The following is a 22,244-nucleotide window of genomic DNA, read 5'->3' as shown; positions in this document are numbered from 1 at the left end:
TCGCCGAATACTGAGGGACGATTACTAAGATGTATGGTACTGGTCGGCCAAAGGGGTATCATGAGCAAGTTCGGAGACCCTTTCCCGTGACCCTTTTCGGAGACCCTTCCCCACCCCCCGCACTGCTTGTCAGACCTGGCGATCGCGACAAAATATACGAAAGTAACTAACATATTCCATATTTCAAGTTTACAATATGCATATTTATTAGTGGGCGGGGCTTAGGCTTTCTTCCAATAAAATAGCTTGTAAACACGGTAACTGAACAACGAGAAGTTGGATTGAAGTCATACTTGATACATATATGCTCCATAGTGAGTAGAAGGACCCTTTTGATTTTGATTCACATCTCATGAATAATGAGGTCACGGTCAAATGTGAAAATCTCCAAATGCTTATAACTCTGCAACAAAAAGTCAGAATTTATTCCTTCTTTGTATTAATGTGTTGGTAGATAGTGGGTACATGGTAATATGTGTTCAAGTTGATTTATGCATATTTATTAGGGGGCAGGCTTAAGTTTAATTGCCATAGAAGTTGGATTGAAGTCATACTTGGTATGTAGGTGCGCCATAGTGAGTAGAAGAGCCCTATTGATTCTGGAGCTCATCTCAAGAATATTAATTAGGTCACAGGGTCAAATGTAAACATTTCAGAATTGAATCATACTTTGTGTGAAGGTGTTTGTAGATAGCTGGTACATGATAATATATGTTCAATGTGATATTATACACATTTATTAGGGAGCAGGGCTTGAGTTAATTTGCTAATAATAGCTTGTAAACATGGTAAGTTAACATATTTACTAGGTAGGTCCACAGTCAGTGAAAGAACCCGCTGATCAATTTAATCAACAATGACGAAAGCTTGGGATTATAATCTCAGTTGGCAAGGAATCACAATAAGCCCACTGGCTTTCTGGTTATAAAAAAGTCACACTAAACCCAAATATATCACAAAGACACTTACTAAGGTAATATCAATATTCTGTTGAACACGGGACAAATAATGTCAATATTCTGCTGGCCACTGGACAAGAAAATCAAAAGATTCAACTGATAAAAGTTGTAGATACTTATTCTCCTCACCTCTTTATTCTTCTTGGCTGTACACAAATCTATATATGCTAATTCATGTACTTACAGAGTACCTCTATTAACAATATATACATTAACAATGATACATCCCCTCTGTACAATTTATTAGAATGCTCATTATCACCCTACACCAACCTTTCTCGCAGGTTGAGTGAAATGTTAACCACATCGCTCCACAACAAAACCTAACCTACTGAGTCATACAATAATCTGGGTTATTTTTTTCGCCATTTAAGGCCGGAAGGTGGAGATTAAGAGTGACAATTTATATCCTGAAATCTCACATTTATCAGACATTTTAGCACATTTTCTCAGACATTCTAGCAAACCTTACAGAGACATGCTGGATAGTCTACCGGTCTGATCTCATAGGAAGTATCATATTATACACCTTTGGGAGACCTACATATATAACCCCTCGGCAGAGTCTACATTGGGTTAAACTAGCTTACAACTGATGTTAGAAGCCTGCAAATTGCTGTATCCACACAGAATTCTTAAAATCATAAGTATCCAATTATATGTGAATGAATACTATATGGTTTGACATGAATAATGTAGGTTACAATAGCCCTTCCCCTCCTCCACTATCCCCTCCCCCCCCCTTCCCCATGACACACAAACAATAACAAAAGAACCTAAGTAACTGACCATATTACAATTTACTCCCAAATTCATATTAGGTCAATGATTTGCAACAATTGCACTGATTGATGGAAACAGTTGATTTGTTGAATATTCATGATTTAATATACTAATAATACTAATTAGTGAGAACTTTGTGTATGTTGTGAAAGTGTCAAAGAAAACAATGGTTTGAATAAACCTATATCAACTATTAGAAGAGTCTTCATATCATAAAGAGGAGGCTGCAAAGAGTCGGGCAAGCAACTTTTTGCTGATTCAGACTTGCTATATGTAGAACTCAATCTCCGTCAAAATGTATCGCAGTAAACCAAAACCCATGACAAAGACAGTTTGATAGCTTGCCCATGTGTGCCATCACAAGTCATTACATCATGCACTTATCCAATACAATGATATCATTGACATAAACATGTTCTTATCTCAGCAATGGCACTTTTAATGCAAACCGCAAAGGCTTAATAGGCCACATTCAAGTTTTATCTTATTATTTTGCAGCCAAATCTGGTATCCATGTTGCTGCTTTTCAAATTAGTTTTTCAGCCGTGAACAACTCGACAACAGATCTTTCACATTTGTAACCATATGGATCTCCCACAGTGACTATGCTTGGACAAGTCCGTGCCGCTTCAGTTAGTTTCTGAGATTTCAACATGGCTTCAACTGCTTTCAACATAATAATAACACAATTATTCCTGGCACGATACCCCTCAATCATTTCCAACAGACTAACATATGTCTGCTTTGGCTCATCTTGCTATGACATATCCCCTAAAATAGCTTCAGATTTCTAACAGACTAACATATGTCTGCTCTGGCTCATCTTGCTATGACATATCCCCTAAAATGGCTTCAGATTTCTAACAGACTAACATATGTCTGCTCTGGCTCATCTTGCTATGACATATCCCCTAAAATGGCTTAGATTTCTCACCGATTTACCTCTGTTTGCTCTTGGTCAACTTTCTTTGACATATCCCCTAGAATATTCATATTTCTAACAAATTTACTTCTGTCTGTTCTTTGCTTTGACATATCCCCAAACACAGTAAGGGGTTACATAGCTGAAATAAAGCTATTAAAATCCGCATATATGTTTAGAAAGTTCCAAGTCTTTGCAAAGCCTTTCCAGCAAATCTTTCGGCAGTTTGGGATACATGCTTGTCAACAAACGATTACAAGTTTTTAGGTTTCATGGTTTGTATAAATTCAGCAACGCTAGTCTTCTCTAGTATCTCTAATATTCTCTAATATCTGAGATTTCACTGTGGTTTCGACTCCTATCACAACCGTAAATCACATGAATAATATTTCTGGCCTCTCAATGATTTCTACACTGATTTACCTGTTTTCTCTCAATGACTTCTAACAGATAACTCATGTTTGTTCTTGGCCACCTTGCTTTGACATATCCCCTGAGACGGCTTCAGCTAACTCCTGTGATTTTATTAATTTGGCAGTCTTTGCTTTGCCCTCCATCTCACCCATTGTTGAGTCGCTACCGAGGATCAAGCTGTTCCTCATTATGCCAGTAGTTTTCTTCACATCATCCTGCTGCTTGGGTTTATCAGTGAAAGTTCTATTTTGCTGAAGGGTTGTCTTCATCTCTGTGGGTTTGCCTGATGTAACCGACAAGTCCCCGGATTGGTTTTCGCCACCGCCGGATAAAAACTTCATCTCTGCTTTAACAGTCTGTTGCTGATTGCTTGCACCGGTACTGACTGATTTTGTCACTCTCATAGCGGGACGGTTCACATGAAGTTTCCGCGAGGGATCTTGGGTCTTTCTGAGGATTCCGGGGGACGAATGAGGTCTATAAGACATCCTCCCGGCAGGAACGACGGCAGAGCCTCTCGGATTGTTTCTATTAATCAGCTGTCCAGTTCTAACGGTGGCTTGAGTGTTTGATGGAATCCTTTCCACTGAGTTCTTTAAAGATGTAGGTGTTTGTTGTATATCTACCAATCTGTACCTATTGCCAGCTTTAAGCTCTCTTACCTCTGACGTATCTCGGTTGGCCTCCGTTATCCTGCTACATCTCTCAACAACTTGTTGCCTCTCATCGGTTCTGGAGAACCCGGTTGACGTATCCTGACTGGCAGGTTTGGCGACGAGCGACCCGGATCTGACCTGCGATCCTTGACCCGGAGCATTGCTGACTATGTTTCCCGCAGTCACAGTTATTGTGCGGCTGAGATTGACCTGCTGTGGTGTACTATGTGTGGCAGACATCTTCCCGCTTTGAGAGGTCATCACTCCCTTTATCATATTAGACTGCGGGAGGACAGCAGTCTTGAAGTTCCCTCTTTGTGAGGACGTCGTTCCTTTCATCAGACCAGAGTGCGAGACTGACGTCTTGACTAGTCTCGTCTGTGGATTGATCGATCCTTTCACCATAGCGGGTTGTGAGACTGTTGCCTTTAATAACCCAGTCTGTGTCATGGTTGTACCCTTCAACATGCCAGGGTGTGAGACCACTCCTTTTATCATTCCGGTCTGTCCGACTCCTTTCAACAAACTAGCCTGTGAGACTGCTCCCATGGAAATTCCAGTCTGCATTGCAGCTCCTTTCAACGGTCCTGTTTGTATGATCGTTCCCCTCAGGGGTCCAGTCGGTGAAAGTGTACCCCTCACCAGCCCAGCTTGGGTCAGTGATAAAGAGGTACTCTTGCCCACATGACTACCAGAGGTTACTAGGTTTGCCTGCTTCCGGCCTGGACTTCCCTGTTTTGTGGCAAGGTTGAGAGGAACTCTCTGTACCTGATTTGGATTACCAGCTACTGTAAAGATTGGGTTATTTTGGCCGTGCGACTTTATGATGCCGCTCGTTGCTAAAAACGACTTTCCGAGTACTGGCCGTGGAAGGTCTTGGTCGTCATCGAATTCGTAAGGATTGTGAAAGCTAGCAGTGCTGGTTTGAATTCTTCCTTGCTGGGTGGTTACGTGCTTGTTCTGATGTGCTGTGACTACAGTGGTTGGTTGCAGAACTCCAATGGCTGCACCCTTGTTGACCCCACTTCCAACAGGTCCTGGTTTTGATAGTTTGGTAGCCGTTGACTTTTTAGTCGAGATGGTCGCAGTTGCTGTAGCTGCACCGGCGGGGATACTGGTCATGAATTTTGATCCATCAGGCATTTGTAAGATAATGTTTTGTCCTGGAGCTAGGGATGGTATTGGGATGTTGCCTTGTTGGATATAAGGAGTTGGTTTGCTGACAGACGGAGTGGCTTTACTTGAGGCACCAGAGACCACCAGGGATAAAGGTAATTGCTTAGAAGTTGGAACTTGAGAAGTGGCAATGCCCGTTATGACACCAGAAGGCTTTGCTCCTACTAGAGCCAGAGATTGTGCAGATATCTGTGCTGGAGATACTGCGCCATCTTTACTCACTGCAGTGGTCTGTCCAATGTACGATGAGGTAGTCGGTCTTAGTATGATGGTAGGTATTGCAGCCCTCTTTGGGTCCACCTTCTGGGGTTGAGCGTGTCCACCCTGGTCTGAACTGTCCGGCCCGGGTAACTTCACCTCGGGTTGTTTAACCAGTTTGGTTTTAGAGCCCTGATTCTTCTCTGCCATAAGCCGTTTCCTGACTGCTTGGACTGTCGGATGGGACTGCTCCTCTCCTTGCTGAGTGGTGGTGTTGCCTTTGGTGATGCTCGCAGCACTGGCTAAGATACTTCGCACTGTTTGACCTTTCAGGGCAGACGAGGGCAAGGTGACTGTGATCGCTCCACTCTTCAGTTGTACTGTCGGCGATTTCTTCTCCGAGCTCGATGATTTAGAGCTCTTGGATTTCTCTCCTTTGGTTTTACTTTTAACGCCGAGAGAACTCTTCTTTTCGCTGCTGCTGGACCGTGGAGAGTTGGCTTTCATTTTGCTCCCAAAATCAGTTTTCTTACTACCCATGACAGCATCCAGGGACCTGGAATGATCCTTTCTGGCCGTTGGTTTTGCTGAAGTTTGTGACAGCAGTACGTCAGAGTGAATCAAGTCCCCAGCAGCAGACTGGGTCAGATGGGGCCAGGATGCAGGTATGGACATGCTACGTTGCACCCCTCCAGTAGATAACAGTTGAGCCCTCTTTGCCACGGAGCCAGAAGATGTGTTGCGTCTGCCTAGAGATGCGGGAGGTGTCTTAGAACGTTGATATGGCTTCTTCATCAATTGAGACTTGATGAGAGATTCACTGATCAGAGACTGTATAGTAGAGATGTTGGGATCAATATGGGTATCTGGAAAGGCTGTGCCAGGGGTGATACCACTAAATGATCTATCCAAAGCCTGAGATGTATTTATACCAGTTACTAAGCTTCTCGTTTGATCCTTGGCATCTGTCTGAGCAAGTGTCATGTTAGACCTTGGACTGTGAGGTAGAACACGAGGGCTAAGACTCCTGGCGTTTCCGGGAGAACTCCGATTAGACAGATCAAAAGAAGGACTGCTAGATTCTGAACCACTCGTAGTAAGGTCGGCAGAATAATCAAGAGGTGCAACTCTCATTTGTGAGCCCTGGAAAGAGACATAGAAACAAATATCTCAAGTAATAAAACTAGACAGTGAACATTTATTATGGTATCTATTTAAATGCAACTGTAAACAATGACTTGATTCCTGCAGATAATAATAATAATAATACAATATTCTGTATGAATGTATTATATAAGTCACCAGCTCACCTGTTTGGGTTTACTCGATGCCTTCTTGGTTCGAAGTGCCATGATCTGTTCCATTTGAATGCGTTCTGTTGTGCAACAATAAATACGAAGAGTAAGAAGAATAACCGTGATAGAACAGGGAAGAGGACAAACATAATTTACGATCTGGCAGAAAACAATTTCTAGCTTTTGATAATGTTTGGCAATGCATCTCTGCCAAAGTGATTCCAGCAATGTATGGGAATCTATAATAAAAGTTTACAAAGTTCTAACAAGTTTGTAACTCACATTGAACTCTCATGATTGTCTGTCGCTTTCACTATTTATTGAAATGATGATACTGTTCTTGGGTTAAACATTCCAAATTACAATATTGCAGAGTCGCAGTGTTTTCTGAATGGGATTTTTTTTTAATTTCTTTTTGGGGTGGGGGTGGGGTTGGGGGGTTTACAATATTGCAGAGTCACAGTGCTTTCTGAGAGAATCTTTTTTCTTTTTGGGGGTGGGGTGGGGGTGGGGGTGGGGGTTTACAATATTGCAGAGTCACAGTGTTTCCTGAATGGGATTTTTTTTTCCTTTTTGGGGGTGGGAGTGGGGGGTGTGGGTGGGGGTTGGGGGGTGAGGGAATGGTCAAATTTGTTCCAGCCATTCTATAGAGCAACAGATACCCCTCAAGGGTAACATAAAGAATCTATAAAACACATACATATCCCTAAATGGAATGCTTACCGAAGTCTTTCATTGTTCTGTTACGATGTAGGTACACCCAGAGCTTGCGAGTAGCATCAAACTTGACGCTGGGGTCTTTCTCGTTGTGAAGTCTGTCGAGAGCACCGCTGACTGCTGCCAGGAGGTTGGCATCTGCATTTGGAGCGATGTACTGGGACTCCTTCAACAGATGACAAATCTCTAGCTTTGTCCCTTCACCGTTAGGCAGACGCGCTACTGCATCTCTCACTGAAAGGGAAACATGTTGTGTATTACGTATTACAAGTGCATAACGAACAGGGTGCCGTTGTAAAGGTCCACAGATAAAGTACCAATAGAAAACATGACCACTAACACAAGGCTAACACTAACACTATCACTAACACATGCACAACATCAGAGGGCACTTCTCATTCCACAACCACCACTCGTTATGCTATAAACCGGTACACACCGGCCATATCATTTAAATATATATGATGTGTTAGTATGCTATCAATACTATTATGGTGCACGTGACTCCATTTAAAATTAACAAAGGCTTAAGATATCCAAAAGACAGTTCTTCATCAAAGGGGCACATTTTATTTGCCAGTTGGACACATTTGCTATGTTGGAAAAAAGTGGGGGGCACGTGCCCCCAGTGCCCCCCCCTCGGCTCCTACCCCCCTGAATCCCTGATTGTGACAGTATTTGGTGTTTTCTCTCACAGAGAACGGAAAGATATTACATGCTCAAAGAAACGTCAGGATAGGAAATCACATGAAACGAACCTTTGGCATTGATGACACCATTGTGAACTAATCATGTTACTAAGTAGCAAAATCTACTCACAAGCAATAAATATACCATATAAAACAGAAACTAGAAAATTATTACATCATGTGAAAAACAAAATGATGATCTCACCCAGGGAGAGGATGGTAACATATGACGGTCTATCTGATATCAGGAGAGAGTGTTCTCTGCCCTTGGAGGCAGGTAAGGGGTCCATGGGGGTGATACCCTTGACAGGACCTACCACAGACTCGTAACCATGTTGGCAGTAAGTAAATGGCTTTTGAGGCTCTGAAAAACGTTGTAGTTCCTGTAAAGACGAGAAATGCATCCACTAAAAAAAACATGATATGGATGAAATGTCTGTTTTTCCATTCCTAATGATAGGGGCTTGAAGAAGCTAAGGTCTACATATTTGATGCAAATTTTTAATGATTTACATTAAAAGGGCCCATTTTGGAGAAGTTTCTTCAGCTATAAACTTGGGTGGTTGTTGAAACAGCTCTGTGATGCTAGTATCCTTTTGAAAGTTTAAGACAGCTTTAATATGACCACTAATTTTGGTCTTTAAGCTCTGAAATCACACAACAATACAGTTCAGTTTGCAAACTTCAGCCAAGTTACATTATCCAAAACAGCAGAAAATGTTTTGCTCTTTGCATGTGACCAGGCAACCAACTTTTAAACAACTTTGAAGATAACTATGAGTTGCATACATAATTGTTCATTCAGTGAGATATTTCTTGTATAATGTCTTAATCTGATTCACTAACAGTCCTAACTTGAGCAGATACTTGGCAGGTTTAACATTTAAATATTGATGGAGAGTTGGGTTCTCATAGGCCTACTTCCTTACCACCCTCCCCAACAATAATATTTATATTTGCTTTTTATATAGCACTTTATACCAGCGATAGGTCTCAAAGCGCTTTACAGACATTACATTACCCCTGGTCAATGATAACCTGTCCCAGAGACAATCCCTCCAGTCGGTAGCAGTTATATACTGCGCCCAATGACAAGTTACCTCACAGGTACCCATTTAACCCCAGGGTGGAGAGAGGCAAGTGAGATAAAGACCAAGGACACAACGTAATGAACTAGGCAGGAATCGAACCAGCAATCCTTGGATCACGAGTCCAACCCCGTAGCCAATCGGCCACCACGCTGTCGCTCACGCTCAACAAGAGAAACATATCTATTTCACGACCCTTCAACAAGATTTACGACACTTTTTCCCCGTTCTCTTTTCTTCTTTTTCCTGGAGCCCACATCTTGGACAGGCATTAACTCAATTTTTTTTCTAAACTGTAATTGATTTACACAAGACAGTCTTGAAAAATTGATTCATAGAAAAGAAAATCAACTTCCAATTCATTTTGAAAATTACATTGTAACATACTACCACAACAAATCATTTGCATATTAGAAATTTACTCACTGGGCCAAAATAAGTATCCTTCAGCTATTTCAACTTACCTGTGTCTGAAACTGACCGATCTCTTCTTCTGAGCTACTTCTGACGGTGTACTCCGTGTACCTACACAAGTAGCAAATGTTAATTAAGTTATTGGTATCAGTTACTGGATAACGACAATCATAATTATTATCAATACTTGTATTGACAATACTTCTATCAATACTTCTACTTCTGACCGTCTACTCCGTGTACCTACATAAGTAGCAATGTTAATGAAGTTATTGGTATCAATAACGACAATAATTATTATCAATACTTGTATTAACAATACTTCTATCAATACTTCTACTTCTGACCATGTACTCCGTGTACCTACACAAGTAGCAATGTTAATTAAGTTATTGGTATCAGTGACACGATAACGACAATAATTATTATCAATACTTGTATTAACAATACTTCTATCAATACTTCTACTTCTGACCGTGTACTCCGTGTACCTACACAAGTAGCAATGTTAATTAAGTTATTGGTATCAATAACGACAGTAATAATTATCAATACGGAGTAAGAACTGCTACTCATTTATAAATCCTTGGTGCAATATCAACACTAAAATCACTTCACAATGTAGTTCATAAAGTTGACTGGTCTATGTAGGATATGAGAGTATCTGGGTAAAACAAAAAAATCCTTAAATAAGAATAAAAGACTCTGTCATAACTAATGGACACCCAGAGAAAACAACCTGTGCGCTGTCCTAGTCAATCAATTTCCAACTTGTATTGAGTAGTATATTCTACATTCAATAAATCTGGCAGCCAATTAACAATCATTGCTTTAATACTTACCATTCTATCTATAAATCTATAATACAAGTGTTCAAAGTGGCAGTATTATCATACCTGCTGAAGATTTACACTGATTTAAATATTAATTCTTAACATGGCTGAAATTAAGAAACCATGGTCTTGGTTAAAAAATACTGGCAGGAGAATATTATAACAAGGAAAATATGAATAAGGTAAGTGGTGATGAAACTCTTAATGACTCACATTCTTGGTTCTGGAATGACCAGAGTTCCATCCTTACAAGCCATGGGAGAAACCACCGGCTGAACCCGTAGCATCAGGTCAAGCCAACGCTTGAACAACATCGTCAAATGATCGTTGGCGACAGACATCGGATCTGTGGGATGAGGCAGTCATGATTATTACTAACACTATGCAAGTCATTTTATGCTCTAAATCAGGGTTTCCCTATAAACTTTATCCCCCCACGAACCCCCTGTGGATGTCAGAGTTGTCCACGAACCCCCAACTTCTGAGTCACTATTATACTATAATATGCATAACAGTGCTTCATAAAAGATCAAGTTCATAGTGTTATATTGCAATGAAAGAAACAACAGATGAACATACTATTCAATTTTGTGGAATAGGGGTAGGAGAGGGGAGTGGAATGGGAATAGGGGAGGAAAAGAGGGGATGGGAATAGGGAGGGAGGGAAGGGGGAGAGAAAGGGTGGAGGGGAAGAAAATGGAGGGGGAGAAATGAGAGCGGAATTGGGAGTGCAAAATAATTAAACTACTTTAATTATGATTCAAGAGTGGTGGTTTGTACGCTAACTTTTAACCTGCAGTGGAATTTCTATATGAAACACCCCTTTAACACCCAATCCCGACTCCTGGCATCTACATGACCTTTGACCTCATAAGATGCACTCACCAGGCCAGACCCAGGCATCTTCCTCTTCCAGATATCTGACTACTTTTCCCTGTTCTTCAAGGCTCAGGAAGTACAGGGTATTCTCAACGACCTTTGACCAGCTCAACTGCAAGGGTCGCCAGGGGCAGAGGACACTGACCGGAGACTTCTCCCAGATGCTGACCCTCTCCTGGAGTTCGCTGACCCATAGCTGGTGATTCATGGCTATGTTAAAGTACTTGCGTAGTAAAGCAAAGAAGCTATGAGGTACCTGGTACTGGACTTTGTTATGTACTTCAGGGGATCTGTAAAAACAATATTCACATATTTACATATTATCATATTACATATGGAATGCTCGATATGTATAAAACCAGAAAGGAACCTGTATTCCAATGGCAGGATTTGGGGGAAAAAAGTGAAAAAATGGAATAAAGTTCATGTCATACATTACAGTGTATATATTGTTAATTTGAAGTGGTCATCAATACTTTAAAAGTGCGTTCGTGTTTGATTATCCCCGCAAGAGAAAGACCTCTGAGGTAAAATCAAAGATAAGTAAGTTTACTGGTTTTAATGTCAAACCATGAAACCTGCTTTACAGAACCTTTTAGCATTGACTTGTTGATTTCTGTCAATTTTTACCAAAATGTATCAGTTTACCTAAAATAAAGATTTATTTTTCAAACTAAGACACCCCCTAATTTTTTTTTTCTTTCCCCAAATGAAATGAAGTAGGTAGTGATTTAAAAGACTCAATATGATTCTGACAATTTTGAAGCCCAGATACGTGTTCATATGTCAATAATAAACAGTAATATAGTATTAATAACATACAATATCAAGTATATCAAAAAGGTGTCAACTTTTGGGCTTTAACAACTATGACTGCAATAAAAACTTAACTAGTGAAGCTAACAAACTTCATAATTTCAGACTTCTAAGATCGAAAGTAATACATCTACGAGCAGGGAATAATTTCACCGGTATAGCTAATAAATTTGCTATACAGGTACAAAGATGTACATAGCGGATTTGTTTACGGTATGCCTTGTGTTATAGACAAAGTTCAGAGCATTCTAAAACTGCTAAACCAAATATCAACACTAAATTATTCACATGTTGCAGTGATCCAAGTTAGCTGACTACAAGAGGAGGTATGATTGTTACCCTTGAGGGAGAGCATTAGTGACATTAACAACAGCGGCAGCAGCAGGTGGAGGAGGAGGTGGAGGAGGTGGAGGTTGTGTCTCTTCCTGTTTGATGACAACGGGTACTGGTTCCTGTTGGATACTGATAGAGGTAGACTCTGGTGAACTGGGGACTTCCATCCCTAGGAAAGAATCCTGCGAGCTGATAACGGATACAGGCGTCGATGGCTTAGGACTCGTTGTCGGTGTCTTCTTTTTCTTTTTCGATTTCAGTTCCTCTTTCTCTTTCTTCCGTTTTCTTTTCAGAGCGTTGGCCTCCTCTGCGAGATAAGAAACGGATAATCATGATATCGTAGAAACGTTAGTTTTGCCAATGTATCGCATGCTGAACAAAGGAGTCTTTGAGATTTCTATTTCAATTTTTCCTATGAGTATGATGTCCAAAGTCATGAGGAGGGTAGTTATTTCAAGCTATAGGAAAAAGAAAACAGTACAGCTATATTTGTAAAAATGTGAGAATAGTTCCGTTACCTTGAGATCTGATTTTAACAGGATAGGTCCTGTTGATGATGTCACGGAGGGTGATATGGCTAAAGATGAACTCTGGATGATCCTGAAACCAAAATATAAGTAAATAGGTCAATAAAATTGGAATGTTGATAAGTAAATAGAAACACACAAGAAAAAAGGGATGTAGTTAAAAAAAAGGCTCTAATCCTAGTATATAACTAAACTTTTGGAAGAAATTTTAGGATGAGGTCTGGTTTCCTTTGTAACACTTTTGTTCAGAATCCGTCCCCATAATTCAAATGTTCCTACATCACAAATGCAGATGTAAATTAATACGCGACAACAACGATAAATATGAAAAACAACATTTCCAACACAACAGCAAGTTTTATGGTTCAAATAGCAAACTGTTTTGGTTTGATCCATACGCCGATTATACTTTAACCATCAACAAAAACTAAAACTATTCTTGTAAATATTTCTAATAATCTGATTCACATTCTGAGAGAGAAAATCAATGAATCACATACATCATATATCTGATATAATTGGATTAAATTTTATCTTTTGTCCCAGAGTAAGCAGCACCCTTACCTTTTATATTGCACCTGTTTAGTTTTATTTTTGTCCCTTCTGTTACTGTTACTTGTCATTTAGCCTTTGAAGAAGATCCCACTAGGATCGAAACGTCAGGCCAACTTACTTTTACACATTCTCTTACACAGGCTCTCTAGTGGATAAGCAGTTTGCTAACAGTTTTATTTTATTTTCATTTTTATTTTAGTTTTATTTTAAACTTCTGTCTTATTATAATCTGGCATAGAGTGCTCTTCATCCCTGACAGATTAAGTGAAGAATCGCTTTTTCAGTAAACCAGCATTTTACGTTCAATATGCCACATTATTCATTTGATGCTGGCCAAAATCCTTATGGGAAAGACAAAGTACCCCGAAAACATAATCTGTTACCATAGTCTTTCAAACTTACACCAGAAACATAGACAATACAGTAGTCCATCAAACTTCCACCAGAAACATAGACAATACAGTAGGCATAAAACTTAAGTTTTTATGCGGGAATATACTACATTATATTACAATCAATATGGAGGAGATGAATGATAGAATGTTGTATTAAACAGGTAAGAAATAGCAAAAATAAAAGCATTTTAGGTAATAACCTCACTTATCTATACAGGGCTAAGATTTAGTAGTATCCTATTATGTGTGGATACAACATAGCCTGGTTAGATTGACAATAAATAACCACCCAACAAAAACAACAGACTTTAAATTCTCTTACAACTGCATCTTCTTTGACAATCTGCATTCTCTCCAGCATCATCATGTAATCCTCCTCTGTTACCAGACTGAACTCAGGCTTGACAGGATTCTCCTCTTTAACAGCACCTGATGATGACAATGATGATGACAATGATGATGAGAGACAGAGATATAAACTAGTATCAACTCATCCTTTCGTAAATATCATTCCCAATGTCTTAAACACAACATATATTAATACAGTGACAGCTTGGTACCTATGTGTTCAACATTATTCAATGATTCTGTTGCTCGTAGCAATAGCCCACTCTATGCTAATACTGCTCAGCCTTAGGTATCTCTTGGCCAGTACAGGAGATGTTTTTCAATTTCAGTAATTAGGTTCCTGTAGCCAGGGGGGTAGGAGCCGGGGGGCATGTGTCCCCCACTTTTTGCCAAAATAGCAAATGTGCCCTACTGGCAAATGAAATGTGCCCCTTTGATGAAGAACTGTCTTTTGGATATATTAAGCCTTTGCTAAATAATATTTTATTTTAATATTCACATGCACCATAATAGTATTGATAGCATACTAACACATCATATATCTTTAAGTGATATGGCCGGTGTGAAATCAGTTTATAGCATAACCAGCGGTGGTTGTGGAATGAGAAAGTGCCCCTCTGATGTTGAGCCTCCCCCCACCCCACTTTTTGGAAGCTTAGTCACTAACAGCAACCTACCATTCATTTCACCACTAGACATTTCTACACTATTACAGAAGAATATGGTCCAATACCCAACCGGCCTGGAGGGCAGTTACTTTACAACACTAAACAGTCTCATGTGCATACGGGAGAAGCCGTATGGCTAATTAATTACACTTCACATCAGGTAGCTATCTGATTTACAGTTAAAGCTCAATTTTCACATCAGGTAGCTATCTGATTTACAGTTAAAGCTCAATTTTGAATAGTTTTTAAAATTCTTTGGACTGTTTCAGATGGGAAAACTGCAGATTTCCCCTGGATGAAAACCCTAAGTAGACCAAGGCTTGAACTTTCCAGATGCTAGGTTCATTGCTTCTAACCCCACGAACTTCATTCATTTCGACCGTAGCACTGGTTCACTTAAAACTTACACCGGCTTTTCAATTCAAAATTTCTCACATGTACGTAAAAGTCAATACAGGAGTACTGTATACACAATAGTCAATACACATGATGGAAACTAGAGAAAAAAAAAATTGTGGTTTATCAAGCTAGTGAAAAACAACCAGAAGAAGGAAAAAATTAAATTAAACAAGAAAAGAACCAAAGAAGCATGAATCAATTCTGACCACGACTAGCGTCTGTAACAGTTTATAAGACAAGATGCCCACCAATGCTTCACTCGAGGGTAACTTTCACTAAATTGCATATCTTACTTCTACTTACCATTCACTTCACTACTCGAGGGTTTACGTGTCAGAGTACAGTGAGGTATTTTCGATGGGGAGTCAAAGAGTCTGTGGAACCTGTCCTCCCATGGTAACTGAAAGGCATCTTCCTCATCACTGCATAAACCTATAACAACAATCCCCCAAAACACACAAAAAGAAAAATCAAAACTGTACAAACTCTAATTGTTTTTATAAAAAATACACCCAGTGAATAATAATTTAGTGTTCAAAGTTTGTGTAGCAACTTTGACTGGCTCTGAAGTTTGTCTATTATAACATGCCATGGATGTTATGTACGGTTGCTATGGTTTCTGTTTTTTGTCATTGCAGTTGCTTGGCAACTTGACCATTCGCATATCATTTTAGCAATATGACACTGGATAAAATATTCCCTGATATCTACTTGATCCAAAATAACTCTTTTTTTTCTTTCCTTTACATTATTGCAACATACTAAACAGACTAACATGGAAAGAAACAAGGTATGTAAACATGGTAGAGGTGGAGGTGGGGAGGTTGTACACACCACAATTTAATGTAACTAACTGTACAAAGACTACTAGCTGCAAAACACAAGCAAATTTAACTCAACCTTCATAGCTCAATGTCTTTAAATCATTAAATCCCTTCCAAAAACTAGGAGACGAAACATAGATTTTTAGTGGAACCATAAAACAGATCAGAAGGTTTAAAGAGCATTCCAACTCACCATTTTCCATTTCTTCGTCTGAAAGCATAGATTCCTGAATCGAGGAAGAGGATAGTGATATTAGGCATAACTACATTGAAATAATATAGTATTCAAATTTGTAACAGTTTTGAGAGCTCTTAAGTTTGTCTCTTACAAAAACAAAATTAAATTCTAACATTTCTGTTTAAAAGAAATTGCATTACATCTGTGCCATCATATAGCAATTTGCTTCTAAAACTCCTTATTTAAATCTGCTGAGAGTATCCCAAAACATTTATTGGGCGACAGATTTATTTTCTCTAATTGAATAGAAACAGTTGTTCCACATGAGATTTGGCGCAAAACCTTTGAATGGGAAAGGGGAGGAGGGAGGGGGACCAAATTACAAATATCCGCCTGTTTTTGTTAGGGGCATGAACCTTTATAGGCCTAGCTGTGGGTGTATGGAACATGTTCTGGGGGTCCCCTTCCTTCTCCCCCTCCCCTTCACACAAAAACAATCAAAGTTGAAACTTCAAATGGTGAATTCCAAGGCATATTTAGACTATAAAATTTGGTCAAAATGCAAGGTGGTGCTTTAAGCACCAATATAAATACTTTTGAATTTGGAACAATCCCCACCGAACTTTTATCCTCTTTGCACATGCCACTGTCTTCAAATATGTAACTGAAACAGTAGCAGCAACATGAATGAAAGTATAATGAAATTGTGTCAAGTAATGAAATAGTATAAATTAAAATTTAATGTAAATTAAAGTAGTTTAACTAGAAATAATCAATCTACAGACGATGAGTTTTGGCTTTAACTAGACAAGAAAATACAACAAAATACTCACCCCTAATTCTTTACTCAGATCTTCCAAAAGCCTTAAAAATAATACAAAAACAGTTAGCAGCATTTTTCTTAATATATATATGCAATGAATTGTTTGTCATAGAACTTTTTGAACATGAGCAGTCTCTAGACATGAAACAAACCTGAGTAGTTATCTTGTTTCAACAACGTACAGAAAGTATAGATCGTATTTGACAGATCTGATTGATACTAGATCTGATGAGGACTATCTTCATGGATTCATAATATCTCTCATTCATTATCAGGTTATCAGATTACCAGGTTATCAGGTTATCAGTTAGATACACAATTCAGTCAGATATAAATTGTCCTGTCAGGGAAACATATCACTAATTCAAACCTTAAATCACACATTCACTTTTGTTTTGACTCATGTTTTTTTTTTTTTTTTTTTGTAACTTGTGTCATTGCAGGTTAAAACAATGACACATGGCAGAGGCAGTCATAGCCACTTAAAAAAATGCTTCAATTATGATGAGAAAAAATGAGTGATGAAAGTATCTTGTAATAATATTAAGTTTTTATGCTTATATAGTACAGCTTAAGTCATTTATTTGGGGGGGGGGGGCCCCATTACCTACAAGTATAAAAAGTTGAAGTCTTGTATAAAGGCAACAGTTAACCCCTGGTAATTGGTAACTTGTCCTCCCCCAATCCAAGTGTACATAACTCAAACAGTTGCTCATCAGGCACTCCAGTGAACCACATCTACATGTCACCTGGGGGGGGGAGGTCCCATAGGGTGAAGCTTAAACCTGCCATCCTCAGATCAAGTTCATTGCCTTTACCCATCTGACCACAATGCTCTCAACGATCAAATATTTCTATAAATAGTTGCAAAAAGAGAGTTAAGACTTTATTCCTTACATTTCATATTTTTCCTTTTCCTGGCTGTCCAGCTTTGACTTTCTGAGGTCTTGTTGAGGTTTCTTGATGTATTCTGATGGTGAAGTAAACTGTACAACCTCAAGCAGCTCCTAAAAATGGAAGTATTTCATACACAATTTTATACATATATATATTTGATTTTTCTTAAATATTTATTCATATATATTTAAATTTAACATAACTTGCTGTATTTCATAAACTGGAACAAAAGCAGAATGATTCACACCAGATCCATTATCTTGTACTAAGAAGAGTTATTTTTTAATCACTCTCCAAAGTCTCCATCAGACAAAGACATTGCTTATCACTAGTTATGATTATAGTTCTAACATAGCAAATGAAATAGTTGCATTCAAAAAAAATTCCCCAAATGGGATTGTACATAGTATTCAAATTGCAAGTTATAGCATTTAGAGACTAGAACAACTCCAAAACACTCTAAAACTGTCAGAAGGATAGCCACCTGACATGAAGCCATTAGGTATACTTGGTTGCCTTCGTCTTCCAAGACGATTAAACACAGACTTATTTCATGGTGGTAGCATGGTGGTCTGGTGGCCTTTGAATCTTCCATTTGATACTTCTAAAGCAGAATACTTGATACAGAATACTTGATACTTGATACATGATACAGAATACTTGATAAGCAGAATACTTGGTACTTGATACAGAATACTTGGTAAGCAAAATACTTGGTACTTGATACAGAATACTTGATAAGCAGAATACTTGGTACTTGATACAGAATACTTGATAAGCAGAATACTTGGTACTTGATACAGAATACTTGATAAGCAGAATACTTGATACTTGATACAGAATACTTGATAAGCAAAATACTTGGTACTTGATACAGAATACTTGATAAGCAGAATACTTGGTACTTGATACAGAATACTTGATAAGCAGAATACTTGGTACTTGATACAGAATACTTGATAAGCAGATTGCTATTACTGTACATCCTACCTGTCTCTTTATCAGGACCTCTGGTAACATCGTTTGCAACCTGTGTGAATTCTGTAGCTGGCATTCCTCTCTCTGTAATCGCTGCCAGGCTCTTTGCTTCTCCACACTGTCAACACCAAACCGTCCCATGCTCAGGTCTTGTTCAAACTGTTCTAATGGATTGCCATATCTAAAGTTCTCACCTTCGAAAAGTCGCCTGTGGGGTGCATAAAATCAAAGACTTTGAAGGCATATTATTATGACCTGACCAAATAGTTTTTGTTTTTTTAATCAATTCTCCCCCATCAGAGGGAGGGATGGTAGGGGGGGATGGTAGGGGGGAGGCTATGAAGTTTTCAAGAAGAGATAGGCTCTACTCATTTGAAAGCAACGTCAATGAATAGTGCAGCTACAGATATTTATTTTGTGTTTAGTTTCAGCTTTAAACTATTCTGGACTATAAGTAAATGTTACCTTCATGAGCTGTCATTCTTTCACTGGCACAAACTGATTAAAAATCCTAATAAATTTCAGTTGTGAGTTTTCAAATACTATTATGCAATGTATACAAGTAGTTCATTGGGGGGGGGGGGGGGGTGGGGGGAGGTGTTAAGCAGCTACCATAGTACCATAGTACAAAATCAATCAAACCAAATTCCAGGTTTAATCTGATTTCTTTTTTGAAAACTGAAAAAGTTCCACGCTTTTACAACATTTTTTATTTTTAAGGACACCCAAAACAATACGTGACTATTGCATAATATACGAATTATGTCAGTTTCAGGTCGATGCTCATACCTCTAACTTATCGTGATACGCCAAGAGCTAACGTTTATGGGTTTCAAACATTGGGATTTTTGGAAAGGACCACACTTCCAAGGCTGGGCATAGGGTTTAACATTTAACAGTATGCTATCACTCATAGTTGCTATGTATTTTAGAATAGCGCCCACTATTTTTTTATCTGAATTCTTAAACCATATGTAGTTGAAGGCTCTTATCTCTGTGGATGGTAAATGTTCTTACCTTAGGGTTTCCTTCTGCTCTTCACCATTATTCTCTGTGAATGTTGGTAAGTGCTTACTAAGAGCACTTCTCTCCTCAGATGTCAAAACATCTTCCCATGTCTTCATGGAGACAATCTCACGCAAGATACCAGGCTAAGTAAATCAAAAAATATTAGAAATTACTATTTCAATGTAATAACAGGAGAAAATGGTTTGAAAGAATTAGATACTGAAAATGCAGTCTTAGGCGATCTGATCTTTGCTTTGGACCATCGGCAACATGTTCATTATCCTGCTTCTGAGGAGTACCATAATTTAAGGAAAGAACTGTTCTGTACCACAATGTCAAGATGAAGTCACAAGCACCCATGACTACTCTTAAGAATTAGCAAAATCTTGTAACTACAAAAACGATATGGATGAAGGAATGTGCATTACTCTGAATTGAAAACAAAATCATCAACATACGCTTGTCTTAATTCAGGCTAAAGTACTGCTAGTGACAAAGTACTGTCAAACCTTACTACCACTCCATAAAAGGTCAGTATTGTTTTTTATTCCTAGTTCACTTACACTGTTCTTCAATTCCTGAGGTATCCATAATTTAGTTTTACCAAACACACAAGGACTGAAGGTGTCCTGTTCATCACGCTCTTTCGTTGTTTTCTGGCGTTCTGATTCTTTCTTTGTATTCGACGAGGACATTTTCTCGGTAGCTGGTGCTGTGTTTGAGCCAGAGATGGTTCCAGCTGACTTGCCTCCATTATCGAGCTTTGTTTCCTGTGACTTCTCCATCCTCTCTTCCACTCAAGAGGTCTACACAAGGTAAACATCAGAAATGAGTCATGGTCACATCGGTGTGAAATACTATAACGGTACGAGTCTTGGTATTGGCAATATGACCAGGGCAGAATACAATAATGTTGTTGTACTATAGATACTTCTTAACAGGTTTTATTGTACCATTATAAATCAAAACTTAAGTTAGAAACTGCTTAACATAAGACCTCAACAATTTTGAGCTATCTACTGGCTAAATGCCAACTGGATTTTCCAGTTTGCCAGTAGGAAGCTTTTCTGATAAGAACATAAACAAAGATGTGTCGATTTCAGAATCGTCAGTCAGAGAATCAGCATGGTTTCAATGCCCAGAGTAAGTAATGTATTTACTGCTTATTATCAGCTAAATATGATCCCAATGCTCTGAAAGGTCTGTATGTACAGTAACTAATATGCTTTGTAAGTGAGGAAAATGCTAATGAGAACTACTTGATTTTAGCCAAAAGACTTGCTACTTGGACTTGTTTCTGGGTTTTTGGCAAATGGCTAAAATTGAAACATTTCAGGCAAACCCTAGTAATTATGCTTCTGAGCCATCACAGTAGCAGAGAAAAACCAATCCCATCCCTCCTTTTCACCATGCATAAAGTGTTCATGCCCCTTATGAACTGTTAAATTTCCAAGGAACCCCCTATACACATTTGACATAACATTGTCACATCACATAAGGTATTCATGCAACTCATGTCATGAGCTGTTAATTTCCAAGGAACTCGCTATACACATTTGACGTAACCTTGTCACATCACACAGTACTGGAGTTGAGAGTGGATCAGTTACGTTGTTTGGTTTTCCTGTCACGGATCTATCTGGGGTGACTTAACTTAAAAAGTATGGAGCATAGTGTCTGCCTGCAGGGCAAGCCTAACCTGTATTAAGTGAATGTTAGGCTACGTAGCCAATAATCCTGCTGAACTAATTATGGCCTAATTTCTACAACTTTGCCGATGCTAATAGGCCCAGAAGACGTTGCTTTCTATTCCATTTATTTATATCCTAAGTCTTATGTTGTGATTAACTAAAAACAATATCCCAATTAATACAGACTTTTACATTACAAACTTCAATTATGTCAGAAACTTCATAAGTTTTAAAAAGTTATTCCATGTCACTTTTTTTATAGAATAAATATGTTGAAGGAAATTTATACAATTGTATTACCTAATGAGCATTAATCAAAGGTTTTGAGGTTCTAACTTTTTGAATTTACTTTTATTCTGGAGCTCTAGTCGCAATGGAAAAGAATTATTATTACATTATTTAGACCTAGCTTACCTAAAGTTAGGCTTGACTTAGGCCTAGGATTGATAAAGCCAAATGACAGTAACATAAGGCCTAATGTTATAGGTTTCATGTTAGGCTACGTACATAATGACCTAACAACATTACATTGAATTTCACGAAGCAATGGTCACATTAAAGTGTCAGTGAGAAGCCATAATCTCAGCCATTTTTAATATTTGTGACATGTCTTTCTTTAATTACAGATATTTACCTGGAGAATATTTGCAGGTGTTTAGATATCTCGACGAAGACTCTGCTTACATGTTAATGCTGTTGACCAATTTGGTATAGCATATTTTGCTAGAATAATACATTGGATCCACGAACCACGGGCAGTTTCGTACCATGAGCATCAAAC

General features: G+C 38.7%; 1 protein-coding gene across 1 annotated transcript; it reads right to left on the bottom strand.

Annotated features, from left to right (window-relative positions):
• Positions 1-1,072: 1,072 nt before the first annotated feature.
• On the bottom strand, positions 1,073-22,244 carry LOC139976741 (uncharacterized). The gene is made up of 18 exons (XM_071985459.1): positions 22,098-22,244; positions 20,336-20,578; positions 19,782-19,915; positions 18,777-18,972; positions 17,787-17,896; positions 16,900-16,930; positions 16,082-16,115; positions 15,368-15,496; positions 13,972-14,078; positions 12,691-12,772; positions 12,179-12,479; positions 11,030-11,313; positions 10,358-10,490; positions 9,362-9,422; positions 8,015-8,192; positions 7,127-7,354; positions 6,419-6,483; positions 1,073-6,251 (listed from the first exon to the last, which is right to left on the bottom strand). The coding sequence occupies exons 2-18, from the start codon at positions 20,555-20,557 to the stop codon at positions 3,120-3,122; spliced, it is 5,427 nt and encodes a 1,808-aa protein (XP_071841560.1). The 5' UTR covers positions 20,558-20,578; positions 22,098-22,244; the 3' UTR covers positions 1,073-3,119.

The sequence above is a fragment of the Apostichopus japonicus genome, chromosome 12 (assembly GCF_037975245.1).
Source record: "Apostichopus japonicus isolate 1M-3 chromosome 12, ASM3797524v1, whole genome shotgun sequence".
NCBI lineage: Eukaryota > Metazoa > Echinodermata > Holothuroidea > Aspidochirotida > Stichopodidae > Apostichopus > Apostichopus japonicus.
The sequence above is the reverse complement of the archived record's forward strand: the minus strand, read 5'-3'. Positions and strand labels throughout refer to the sequence as shown.